General features: G+C 38.8%; 3 protein-coding genes across 4 annotated transcripts in view; 1 reads left to right on the top strand and 2 right to left on the bottom strand.

Moving 5' to 3' along the window:
- LOC137970383 (bifunctional 3'-5' exonuclease/ATP-dependent helicase WRN-like) overlaps positions 1–1,917 on the top strand; it is a 3,770-nt gene extending 1,853 nt beyond the window's left edge. For both annotated transcript variants that reach the window (XM_068816908.1, XM_068816907.1), the window contains one exon: positions 1–1,917. This exon is cut by the window's left edge. In XM_068816908.1, the coding sequence (XP_068673009.1) occupies positions 1–421 (421 nt within the window). In that variant the 3' untranslated portion in view covers positions 422–1,917.
- LOC137969491 (uncharacterized) overlaps positions 1–12,500 on the bottom strand; it is a 98,380-nt gene that overhangs the window by 9,082 nt on the left and 76,798 nt on the right. Inside the window, exon 12 of the mRNA XM_068815771.1 lies at positions 8,041–8,163. Within this exon, the coding sequence (XP_068671872.1) occupies positions 8,041–8,163 (123 nt within the window). The remainder of the gene's footprint in view (positions 1–8,040; positions 8,164–12,500) is intronic.
- Positions 2,116–7,449, bottom strand: LOC137970471 (uncharacterized). Its single transcript, XM_068816986.1, has 4 exons — positions 6,358–7,449; positions 5,243–5,857; positions 4,300–4,563; positions 2,116–3,602 (listed from the first exon to the last, which is right to left on the bottom strand). Exons 1-4 carry the CDS (start codon positions 7,447–7,449, stop codon positions 2,388–2,390), a joined length of 3,186 nt encoding a protein of 1,061 aa, XP_068673087.1. The 3' UTR covers positions 2,116–2,387.

Here is a 12,500-nt window from a genome sequence, read left to right as displayed (position 1 = left end):
GAAATTTTTCACCAACCCCAAGTTTTTGCTTGGATTTTCTGATCTGCAAATTCAACAAGTTGCGGAACACTGTAATGAATTGTTTTCTGTGTCGGACATTTGTACTGTGGTGGAGATATGGGATATGCAGCATGCATTTGAAATTCATGCAGTCATGCAAGAAGTATTTGGAGACATGTTAGACATAGAACTGAGTTCAGAAGATGAATGTTCCGATGAAGAGAGTGACTTTCTTGGAAATGATTGGAATGATCTTGTCGTGGACGATGAACTTGCTAATATGGTTATTGACAATCTCAGCTTTTCTCAGTGGGATGAGTCAGCAGATGAATCTGCTGATGAGCAATTAGACGCAGGTGTTCCATTTGCTGCTTTAAACGCAGTTTTAAATTTGAGTTTTGATGCAGTGTTGAACAAATGATACAGTGTTCAAATCATGAATGTAAATTTTGAAACAAAGTTGTGGACAATGTAAATATTGCAGTACTGTTGAGCCAACAAGACTTCTAATAATTTCCTGTGTTGATTCAGAGGGATATTAATAGTGGAATATGAGGTGCTTTTCTTTTGACATTGAGGACAGACACATTTTTTGACTTTCCAATGGCATCTGCTTGTACAGGTGTACCCAATAGAGAGATCAAAGTTTAAACAGGTGATATATATAACACTTTTTGAACATATATAGAATGTCTTGGTCCAGAGTTAATTTCAGACATTTTCGAGGGAATGGGTGTAATGTGCAGTCACATTTAGAAACCCGAAGGATATACATGTATGGTAATCTCACCTGTCAGAGTCAATCATTCATTTACATGTATGGAAATGAATTTTAATTTTTCAGAATTTTTACAAAATCAGTGTTTAGCATCCTGTCCAGACCTTTTTTAAAAATAGTTTTTCAGTTACAGATGAAATTTTCTAATCACTTTTATTGGGGCTCACATATTTGACAGTTTCAAAAATAACATCAAGATAAAGATTTGCCACATAACACCCTCACTTCAATCACTGAATATTATTATCTTTAATTCTTTACCAGTCAGGTACAATTTCATTCTTGTTATAGCCTGTTCCAGGCATTAAGATACATGTAAGGTGCAGTTGAGAATTCAAAATAAGGTGAAAAGGGGAAGCATTTAACTCGCCCCTAACTATCTGGGCCTGGTTCCTCAAAAGATAGTTACGTTGAACCCAGGATTAAGCTAAATTTCAGGCAACGTTTTCTCGCCTAAAAACATTGAGCCTTCTCTATGAACTACGGTAACAGTAACACAAAATGTTACCCTACACAATGCATAGGAATGTAAAATACAAAAACAGATCAACATTTTTATCCTGGATTAACACTTATCGACCTTTCAGGAACCGGGCCAAAGAGTTTTTTCTTTTACAAATTTACAGTGCGACGCGCCATACCGTGGCCACCCAACAAACATTTTTACAAGTTAGCTACTGATCAAGATACACGAATTTGATTGACACACCTCCATAGAAAGTTTCAACGCGCAAGAACCAAAATGGAGGCTTGTCTGTCAATCAAATCCGCTCACACTGATTGGCTAACTTGAAAAAAATGTTTGTTGGGTGGCCACGGTAAGGCGCGTCGCAGTGTAATATAACTTATTGTACACTCAAACCTTTAAGTCCTGCTATGTGCATCACCCCTCTTTACTTTCGTTCATAAAGGAAAAAAAAGTAATGAATAATTGAACCCAACTTTATTCTTATATGTTCATTTACCCTTCTATGAATTGCATTGACAGCCCAGTAGATCTTATAGTTAGGTTACATGCATTATTCTAAGCATCGCTAAGGTAATAATTTTACAAAAATAGCATCCATTGTTACTACTTTTACTTGCACACATTTGATAGTCCTCTTAGTAAGAATAAAATTCCCTATTGCTGGGCAGACCTCCAAAATATCTGCAACTGGACTTGAAACTATTTTTTGGGGGGGAGGGGGAGGAGGGGAGATAATTTTTTGCCTTGTCCCCCAACACCATCACCACCACCATACAAACGTCTTTAAAACTTGCAACTTTGTGATGGTATATTTTTACTTCAAAATGTACCATTTTCCATGAATTTCATGAATAATTTGGGCTTGGAGACAAAGAAAATTGAAAATCATTTAACCTGAATTTAATTTTGACCTGTAACATAATTTATATTCCCTAATTTTGATCCAAGCCAAAAACTTTACAAACACTTTAAAAGTAGGTGTGGAATCAAACAGCTAAAAGAAGTCCATTGCATACCCCAGCCTTTTTTTCCCCAGAATTTTTTCAGGGAAAGGGTTCTTCAAACATCATGCTTAATTTTTGTTTTGAAAAGACTTTTTTTACTTAAGTTTCAAATGACCAGAAGCAATGAAAGAAGTCATTACCTAGCCTTGACACCTGAAGAAACCTTTTTTTTGTGATCATTTAACCATGCATACATCTTTGACATGTCTAGGTTTACCAAAGCATCTCTTTCAAAACCCTTGAAATGCCTGTAACTACGACCCTCTTGGTATTTGAAAACTTCACTTTCATTTAGTTTTTTCAACAGTGCATCTAAGTCAACTACAGGAAAACGTTGAATATGCTTTCCTGAGCGTATAATCCGCTGAAGAAGTCTGTCCACCTTTCCACTAATGTTCCTGACAGGTTTCTCAGCATGGCAGATTCTTGATACTGCCTTCTCTGAGAGGTTTGCTCCAATGTTACAGTAGCCTTGCTTGTTAAAATTGTTACTATGCTCGACTTCTAGGTCATGTGGAATGTTGTTTCCAAGACCTCCATAATTGTTAACAGTCCTGTTCCACACAAAGATCTCTGACTCCTTCTGGCTTAAACCATTCACCAAGAGCAGCTGGTACAGGCTCTCCAGTGCATACTTGGTGCTGTGTGGGTCATCTGCTTTACATAGGAGCATTAGATACTTGTATTGTCTCATGATCCGCTGGCCATCCCCTTCTGAGACAGCATCCAAAAAGTTCATAAAGAAAAGTCCTTCTGAGAGAAGTGCAGCATTGTAATTAAAAACATCATCACTACTTTTGGGCGCCTGGTCTGTGGTTATGGATGAAGTTGTGGTTGTCACTTCTTCTATTACAACTGGTGGATCATGACTTAATTCATGTCTTCTCCTGCTCTTGCCATTGTATTTGAAGGATGTCTTACAACCTGGAAACCTACAAGGGAAACGGCCATCCTCATTAACATCCAAACATCTTTGAATTTCCCTTCTTTCCTCATCTGACACCAGTTCTTGCAAAGAATCATTCATCATTGCTTCATCAATAACAATTTCATCCACAATCATACCAGCAGCTTTGTGTAAGAACTGGAGCCTTTGCAATTTGTTCCAGTTAGGAAGGTCCTCTGGGAAAGGGTAATGCAGTGGTTTTTCGTCTTTGCTTTTTAAGCCAAGAACATGAAATGCAGCTGCCAAAATCCTGGCTTTCACCTCTAAAATCAAGAAATCCCTATCTGGTCGATAGGCGGAGTGTGGATCCTCTCTCACATTTCTCCTGTTAATAAGGTTTCTGTCTGCAAATAGGGTGCAATGGTCATCTGAAGAACTCCCTGAGTAAAATCTTCTAAATAGCAACTGCAAATAAATCATATAAAACAATGTTACAATAATGGTTTCTACAATGATTATAACAAAGTATTGATATAGTTTTGGATAAAATCTACATACAGTACAAAAGAGTACTAAAGTGGTGACATCATAAAAATTAGATTTCAGAAATTATGGGTTTTGTCAGGATATTTTGAAAGAACAATGCCCAACAGGCCTACTTGCCAAAAAATTAATGACCTTTTCGGGGCAAATTGCCACTGACATATTAGCCCAGTTATGTTAAGAAAACTCCAAATAAACCCTTCTAATTTTTCTTGGGTCAATCCCAAAAAAAAATAGAAGGGTTTGTATGGAGTTATCAGAGCATAAGTGGCTAATATCTCAGATACAATGTGCCCCAAAATACTATGACATCACCACTTTAGTACTCCATATGGAGCCTAGATAAATATTAATGATGGGAAGGATTATATCATAAGCAAGCAGTTGCTTTAAATGTAAAGTAGTAGTAGTAGGAATCTTTTTCAAACAGATTCAATCAGTTATTGACTGTAATTAAGATTTGATAGCTGCAAGTGAAGTTTGGGATACATGTATATTTCAAAGGGTTAGGACAGGTCATGCATCTTTGCAAGTTTAAGGTCACCAATATGCTCTCTTTTGTGGTAAGACGTTCTTAATGATAATAATTTTTACACTTTTTAAGGCACACATTCTTTACCTCAAGTATCTTGACCCCTGTGTGCCAGTCACCAAGTTGCATGGTAAACCCCTCAAGGCGGTCTTCAGCTGTATGACCATTGGACACTGAATGTATTGCATTCACAGCTCTTTCAACAGATAGCTGATCCCCCGTGCATATCTGACTAGCAAATTTCTTTTCGCCTTGAATAGTTACAGTAGGCAGGTATGTTTGGAAATGTCGCAGGATATCAATCATGTCCTCAGTCAGGTTTTCATTTTTAAATAACACACCCATTGGAAGCTGAAATGAATAATTTATTGACATTACCACATTTAAAATTCACCATTAAAATCCATTGTTAATTTATTATTGTTCATTGCCATTGCTTTACTAAATAGTAATGTGACTCACTTGAAACTTGAGGGGAAAATAATACCTTATTACAGCTAAAACTCAGAACTTGCTTGCTCTTTCAATCAGCCTTAGGTTATTCAAAGCAAATAATCCTGTTGTATATTACTCAAATAATAGTCCCCCATAAATGTTTTTCTCACTGCAGTTATGTTATCATGAGAGTATATTTTGACAGGAAATTTCATTGAAATATACAGTATAATATTTTACATGATATCAGAGGCTGTGCACATTTTTTACTAGGCTACAGGAAACATTTATACCAATCTTATTATTCTGGTACTAAACTATCTGGAAGTTCCATAAAAAATTTCACACCTAGTCCTGTGTTCCAACCCCCTCTATTACCACCAGGCTTTTCAGTGGGTTAGCAAGGTGTAACTGTATATTTCGGTGTGGCCACACATTTACAGTTAAATAGTCGCAAGTAATTGTTGTGACTAAAATTGAATTGCTTCATTCATGATGCATGAAAGCAGATATTAAAGGGGAAAACTTTGAAAACCAGTACAAAAGCAGAACTTTAGCAACGTGAAAGTACCCAAAGGAAAAAAGAATAACTTACAACATCTGACTTTTTGGCCATCTCATTGGAATACTTGTGAGGAATATGGAATACACACACATCCTTGAGAGCTGAAAAACAATCTAAATGCTCCACAAGAACTCTTGATATTAAAACTGTGTAGTTGTGACGCTGAAACTTCTGATCGTCAACAGTGGGAAACAATTTAAGATTTGAAAGGGAAGTAATGTCCCTTGGTAAAGTCTCAAGACAACCTCCAGAAACTCTGTTCATTATTATCTTGTGGTTGACCCAATGAAAATCCAAGTTTTGGTTGTCCTTGGTCATATGCCTGCATTCACGCTTTCCATCAATATTATCAAACGCAATAGCAAAACCAGGATGCATGTTCTTCTTAGCTTGTTTTAGTTCACATTTGGCTTTTGTAGCATCATCAGCACACTGCTGGGTACATGGTTGTTCATTTGAACTGCAACTGTCAGTAATTGCCACTACCTTCCTTGTGAGTTCCTGTACAACTTCCTCCTCATTGGACATTTTCTTTTGTAAGTTCAGAATTTCCTGACCATGATTTTCACCTAACACATCAAATTTTGCACGAACTTTTGCGGCTGAACAGGTGACCTTCATCTTGGATAACCTACCAAAGGTTGCCTTGTAACGAAAGAGCAAGAGATCAAAATTTTGATTATATTGTTTGTTCTAAAAAATCTACAAGTATTAAGAAATATTAATATCTACAATGCCACGACCCCTCTTCACACTGATAGCCATAAAAAAAAAGAATTCACCTTCCTTAACCCTTGATTCAAACAAAATCTAATGTGTAACTGATAAATGTCTCTATGAAACAAAACTATAGACCCTATGCAAAAATGGCTGCCTTTAAATTATTCTTTTGTTCATATTGAAAATAGCCCAACTAACCTCGTTTTTGAGACAAAAATTCTAAAGAATTTGTTATTGCGAGCGAGGTTAGTTGGGCTATTTTGAATATGAACAAAAGAATAATTTAAAGGCAGCCATTTTTGCATAGGGTCTATATGAATTACTTTTACAGCTGATTTAATTAATATTAAAAATTTAATTAAGTTAGTTTTAACTCGACTTTCAAAAGCCCTTGTAGATGCAAAATAATCTATGACTTGTCTTACCTCCAAAGATCGTGATTTCATAAGGATTCCAAGAACTGTTGCACAGCCATTCATGTGTGAGTTTCGCTGCTTTAACAGGATCGACCCTGCGACTGCTATGCTAGGAAGCCATTCTGGAGCAATCTCCTTTAGAGTAGTTGTAGCACATGTCATCAGAAAGGCATAGAAGATAGGCGCTCTTTCTTTCCATTCAAGACAGAGTTTCTCGAAATCGAAGTTTACAATCTCTTCCTTCGTGTTGGCTCTTAACATGGAAGGTTGTTTTCTGCTACAGATACCATTAATTTGCGATGTCATTAGCTGGAGAACTTTTTCCACGACAATTTTCTTGAGTTTAACATTCTTCAGTATTGCTTTGGCAATGCGCTGTTCGAAACCGGAGGCAATCGCCTTTCCAAGAACTGCAAGGTCATCGTTTAATTCCTTTCGCACAGTTTTGCTGGGATATTCAACGGAAAGATATACTTTCGTTTCGGTGATCGATCGTTCTGAAATCTCGCGCGGCGTCTTTGGTGTTGAGGACGACATCGGACACAACTGCATAGGACCAACAATTCCCGACGATTGTACACAATTTGGTGCTCGAAAAATCGAGAGTGGAGCGATTGGGCTAATGGCACCAAAACCAAAAACCGGCGGAAGCTTTGTAAAAGCAGACACACAAACATTATCTGGAGGCTTTAAGCTTACTGGTAATGGTGGTTCCCGCGAAATTTCACCCGACGGGTTGGAGTCAAAACTTAAACTCTTCCTTGCCTCCGGCGCTTTTGTTGAATCTTTCGATAATCTTTTGATACGGAGAGGTCCGTTACTTTCAAATTTCTGCTTGATACCATCGACGATCTGGTTGACTTTTTTTAAGGCCTTGTTGTAGGCATTCAACATGTTATAACACAAGCGACATATCGCGAGGTTCTCGCTGCCGACATAAACACCCAAATCGACTCCAAGTGAGCGATGAATTAACGCACCAATCTGCAATTCACTCTTGCCAAAGATCTTCACTTTCTCCTTGAGACTGGGAATTTTATCCTTACACAAAAAACAACCTCCTTCGGCCGAGGTAACTTTTTTCGGCGTTTCCCCACTCATGGGTGCATAATGCCACTTCTGAAGCAGTTGTCGGTCCTCGCGATTTCCCGCGTGTCTTCAATAACATCTTTCTATCACTCAATTTCATTGGCCGAGTAAAGAAGAAAAGAAATGACGTCACGGAAATCGTTTTGGAGCTCGAGATCGCAGACGCTATTTTTCGGAGGCAGAGAAGCGACGACCGGAAATGCGTCTGCTGTTCGCAGGCTACCATACTGCCCGCTCGGGCCGGATTTCTCGCTTGGTCCCGCAAGATCAAAGATAATTTTTTTGGTGTTTTATCCCATATAATAAATTGTTTATTGACCGCGCTTCTTCGGATATTGGCCAAGGTTTTTTTCTGCGTGTTTATGGACCGAGACGAACGGTCCATAAACACCGTGCAAAAAAAGACCTTGGCCTTGGCCAATATTCATCCATCTTGACCGAACAAGCAGGCAATAGTGCAATGTTTACAAATAATGTATGTTGTGGGTGTTGCGTAACTCAACAACACTTTGAGTCGAATTTAAAAACCTTTATTTAATTAAACCCGCAAAATTCCTCTGACCCTTTTCACCCACACATATATGATTACTTATTTATACCTACCATATGGTAAAGGAGGGTCGCTTGATTTGCGGCGCCAGAAATACCATAAGAAACCACCAACCAACATAACCCCAACAAGGGTTCCAACAGCTATGGACACAAACGTACTTGCGCGGTAAGGACCTGGAAGAAGAGAAATGATTCACTTAATTTCAAATTTAGACAAAGATTTGGGAAACAAACTCGTACACCAGAGCCCACCAGAGCCGCATTTGCATCTGAGATAATCCCGGAAATTCCTCTCAGATTCAGGATTCAAATTGCTTATTTTGAATTCCTGGAGATTCAAGTTTCGAATTTCAGAATCCTTCTCACTCTACATGTAGCAACTATGGACCTCAAAGTCCAGCGGTTTGCAAACGTAATATTCAGTTAATTTAGAAGGTTCTGGTGTGAGGGAAGGCGGAAAAAGGTGATGAAATTTCTCTTCTTCAACCTTTTCGGGGGTGGAAGCAATAATGGAATCCCAATTTCTCACTACTCCTTCGGTTTTTATCCAAGATACTTGTTATTCATTATTGAAATTTTCTTCGATATTCATTTTTCTGTATTCGTTATTCTTTAACGGAAACCGCAAAATTATTCATTTCTAATGTTCGAACGCCAAATATTCCTCGTTCATTTTCGTTCAGTATTCATTATTCCGCTTCCACCTCCGAAACCCTTACCACAATCTTTAAAAAAAAATAAAAACGCTCCGTTAAGCTGCCATCGCGAATAACGCGTTCTTTCAGTTGAATTGTTAAGGTCCTCTTAAGAACATAATAGAGACATTTAGCATCAAGTAAATGTGAAACAGTTAACGTTGGCTTTCACGTAAAATGGAGTGAAGCTTATGACTTCAGCTTGCGCAACTTGGAATAAAATTTGTTAATCTCGAAATTTTGCGAGTTTCGATGAAACCCTTTGTGAGTCGAAAGAGAGTCAAGGCGAGTTCATGAAGAAAATAATTGCGGAAAGGAGTCAGTTATGAAAGATACTTAACCATTAAACCAAATTTTTCCTTGTTTGACTTAACGAACAATGGTTTGGAGGTTCTTTTTTTCTACAAACAACGTATGTCAAAGAAAAATGAGATGAAAATTCCACGTTTACGGCAAACACGAAAAGGCCTTCTTTCACGCAGAAACTGAAAGCGGCAAAAGCGAAAAATGGCGCGGGAAAATTGTGGTCACTTTTGCCGTTCGCGCTTTACTCGAAAGTGGTGCCAAATCTCTCTAAATGTTATTGTAAACACTTTGAGACTTTATTGAAATTCAGCTAATGTACATTGGCAATTTCATTCTCTGGCTCAAATACCTACTACCTATTATAAGGATCAAAACTATTAAGCTTTAAATGTGTTACGTTTATGTCCAAGCAGGAGTCTTAATTGAGTCTTAAATTTTAACATATTAAACGTACAACTAACTGATAGTTGTATTTTCTACGTGAGTATTTCTTTTGGAAGCGTCTTGAGTTTGGCAGGTATCTTATTCCACAATCTTGCACCAAGTCTCTAGAATGAATTTCTTTTTTACTTCATTGAAGTCGCGGATAGACTATTGTAGGAATTTGCACAAGAAGGACTAAGCTCTCTAAATTTGCAGGCACAAGGACTGCGGACATTGTGAACACTCTCATCCAGGGGAAACTGACGGAGACGATGCGTAATCAATTGCAGCTCCGACACTCACCCTGCTCGCAGACATTCGGGCCTGAAAAAGGAAAATAAGCATGTTTTAAGTGTGCTAACATGGCACTATTTAACAAAGCAATAGAAATTGGGATTATTGTCTACCCGGAAAGTAACTCAAGGTGGTTCGACTTACACAAATCATGTCGCCTTTCAGGCAAATGCCGACTCTCGAGTTCAAGTTTCAGTACTCAGTACTATTCATATTAAACGTACAACTAACTGATAGTTGTATTTTCTGAGTGAGTATTGCTTTTCGAAGCGTCTTGAGTTTAGGAGGTATCTCATTCAACAATCTTGCACCAAGTCTCTAGAATGAATTTCTTTTTTACTGAGTCACTGAAGTCGCGGATAGACTATTGTATGATTTGCAGCAAGAGGGACTAAGCTCTCTAAATTTGCAGGCACAAGGACTGCGGACATTGTGTACACTTTCAGCCAGGGGAAACTGACGGAAACGAAGCGTAATCAATTGGTGCTCCAATCACTCACCCAGCTAGGAGACATTCGGGCCTGAAAAAGGAAAATGAGTATGTTTTTAAGTGTGTTAACATGACGCTATTTAACAAAGCAATAGAAATTGGGATTATTGTCTACCCGGAAGGTAGCTCAAGGTGGTCCGACTTACACAAATTATGTCGCCTTTCAGGAAAATGCCTACAGTCTCGAGTCTAAGTTTCAGGACTCAGTACTATTTATATTAAACGTACAACTAACTGATAGTTATATTTTCTACGTGAGTATTGCTTTTGAAAGCGACTTGAGTTTAGCAGGTATCTTATTCAACAATCTTGCACCAAGTCTCAAGAATTTATTTCTTTTTTACTTCATTGAAGTCGCGGATTATTGTATTTGCAAACATTTTAGCGACATAATGAATTTTTTGTGTGTGTTTATTATGAAAGTGTCACAAAATTTGTCAATGTTTTGAAACATCACAAGCTATTCCACTCGATCAACATTGGCGCACAACTGTTTGTATATTAATTTTGAGAACAGAAGCTCTTTCGATGTGTTACGAAAAATAGCATTGCGTGACTAGCGTTACTGTCTAGAAGCTTCGCGAGAGTTCGTAGTTTGTTTATTTTTAGGTTCATGCGTAAGCGTTTCTAAATCGGTGTGTTTTGTAATCTTTCTATAATTAGAGTGATTACTATTTTAGAAAGTTCTGGAAATTTATTGTCAGAGTATATAAGTAGACGAGTCCAAGCGGAGTGTTTTTCTAACTAGTTTTTCACAAGCGAAGAGAGTTGGCGTTAGTAGTGTTTAGTCAAGTGTGACAGAAGCAGTGTTTATTCAAGTTGGCGGAGGCCGTGTAAGTTTATTGAATACATGTTGTTCAGAGTTTTACTTCGTGGAAACTACGTTCATTTTTGGAATAAATCTTCTTGTTGTTGTTCCGACAACCCTGCGTTCAGTTTAGTTTGCAAGCTACCTTTCCTCAAAACATTCGAACTCGTAACATTGGGGGCCTGTCCGGGAGAGGAATTCATTTGTTTGCCGACTACGTTAACCAGGAAAGGATCACAACTTGGAAGGAAGTAGCTGCGCTGTGGAAAAAGTTGTAGCAAGTGAAAGAGCCGTGGAATTTTAGTGCTGTGAAAATGGAGAAATTTATTCAGCTTGGCGAAAAGTTTGGTCTAGAAGGAGAAAGGCTGCTTGAATTCGTGCGTGAACAAGAAGAAAAAGAAGAAAAACGCAGACACTTGGAAGAGGAAAGAGAAGAAAAGCGTAGACAATTTGAAGAAGAACGAAGAAAGGAACAAGAAGAAAGAGAAGAGAAACATCGATTACTTGAAGAAGATAGAAGAAGAGAAGACGAAGAGAGAGAAACTAGGCGACAAGAACGCGAACTAAGAAAATTGGAGATGGGAGCCGAGCTGTTGAAACAGAGAGAGGCTATTGAAGCGGCAAAAAGAGAACATGAGCTGGAGATTGCACGTTTGGCTGTGGAGAATGCTGACGGACGTCCTGAAGTGAGAGAGGATCGGGCTAAGGCACCTAAACTCCCCTCGTTTGTTGATGGTAAAGACGATTTGGACACTTATTTGCAGAGGTTCGAGAGATTTGCCGAGACAGCTAAGTGGAAAAAAGATGGATGGGCATCGAAGCTCAGTGCTCTGTTGTCTGGACGGGCACTAGAAGTGTATTCACGTCTATCGGAGGACGCAGCTAAGGATTATGACAGGGTAAAGATTGAAGAGATATGACCTTACCGAAGACGGCTATCGTCGAAAATTTAGAGCATCCAAACCAGAAGTCGACGAAAGTCCGGAGCAGTTTATTGTGCGACTGGACAGATACCTGTTACGTTGGCTAGAGCTTTCGGATACTGCGCGAACCTTTGATGGTCTTAAGGACTTGATCGTGAAAGAACAATTTATTGACTCTTGCCCTAAGGATTTGGCAATTCACCTGCGAGAAAGGGCACCTGAGACTCTAGCAAAGATTGCGAAGATTGCTGACCAGTACTTGGAGGCTCATGGTAAACATTTGTTCAGCTCAGCGGGCAGAAAGCCAACAGTGCAGCCTGAGAGGGACGAAGCCAAGAACATGCAGGTTAATCCACCAGCTCTGCATTGCTTTAAGTGCAACACCCGAGGTCATAAAGCTGTCAAATGCCCACCCCTAACAAAGAAGTGTTTTCTGTGTGGCAAGCAGGGACATGAAGCTAGAAACTGTCGATCAGGTGGACGCAGATCAGGAGGACAAAGTAAGGATGGTAACCCTGTGCAGCGTGGTCAAGTGAGTGCCAGTTGTTTAGTTCAACCAGCTGAGGATAAAC

This window comes from Montipora foliosa, chromosome 9 (assembly GCF_036669935.1).
Source record: "Montipora foliosa isolate CH-2021 chromosome 9, ASM3666993v2, whole genome shotgun sequence".
Lineage (NCBI taxonomy): Eukaryota > Metazoa > Cnidaria > Anthozoa > Scleractinia > Acroporidae > Montipora > Montipora foliosa.
The sequence above is the reverse complement of the archived record's forward strand: the minus strand, read 5'-3'. Positions and strand labels throughout refer to the sequence as shown.

Coding starts and splice junctions, on each gene's coding strand:
- LOC137970471 (XM_068816986.1), bottom strand. CDS start 7,449: ATGAGTGGGGAAACGCCGAAAAAAGTTACCTCGGCCGAAGGAGGTTGT. Junction 5,858..6,357: donor TGAAATCACGATCTTTGGAG/GTAAGACAAGTC, acceptor TTTCGTTACAAG/GCAACCTTTGGTAGGTTATC. Junction 3,603..4,299: donor CAGGGGTCAAGATACTTGAG/GTAAAGAATGTG, acceptor ATTTATTTGCAG/TTGCTATTTAGAAGATTTTA.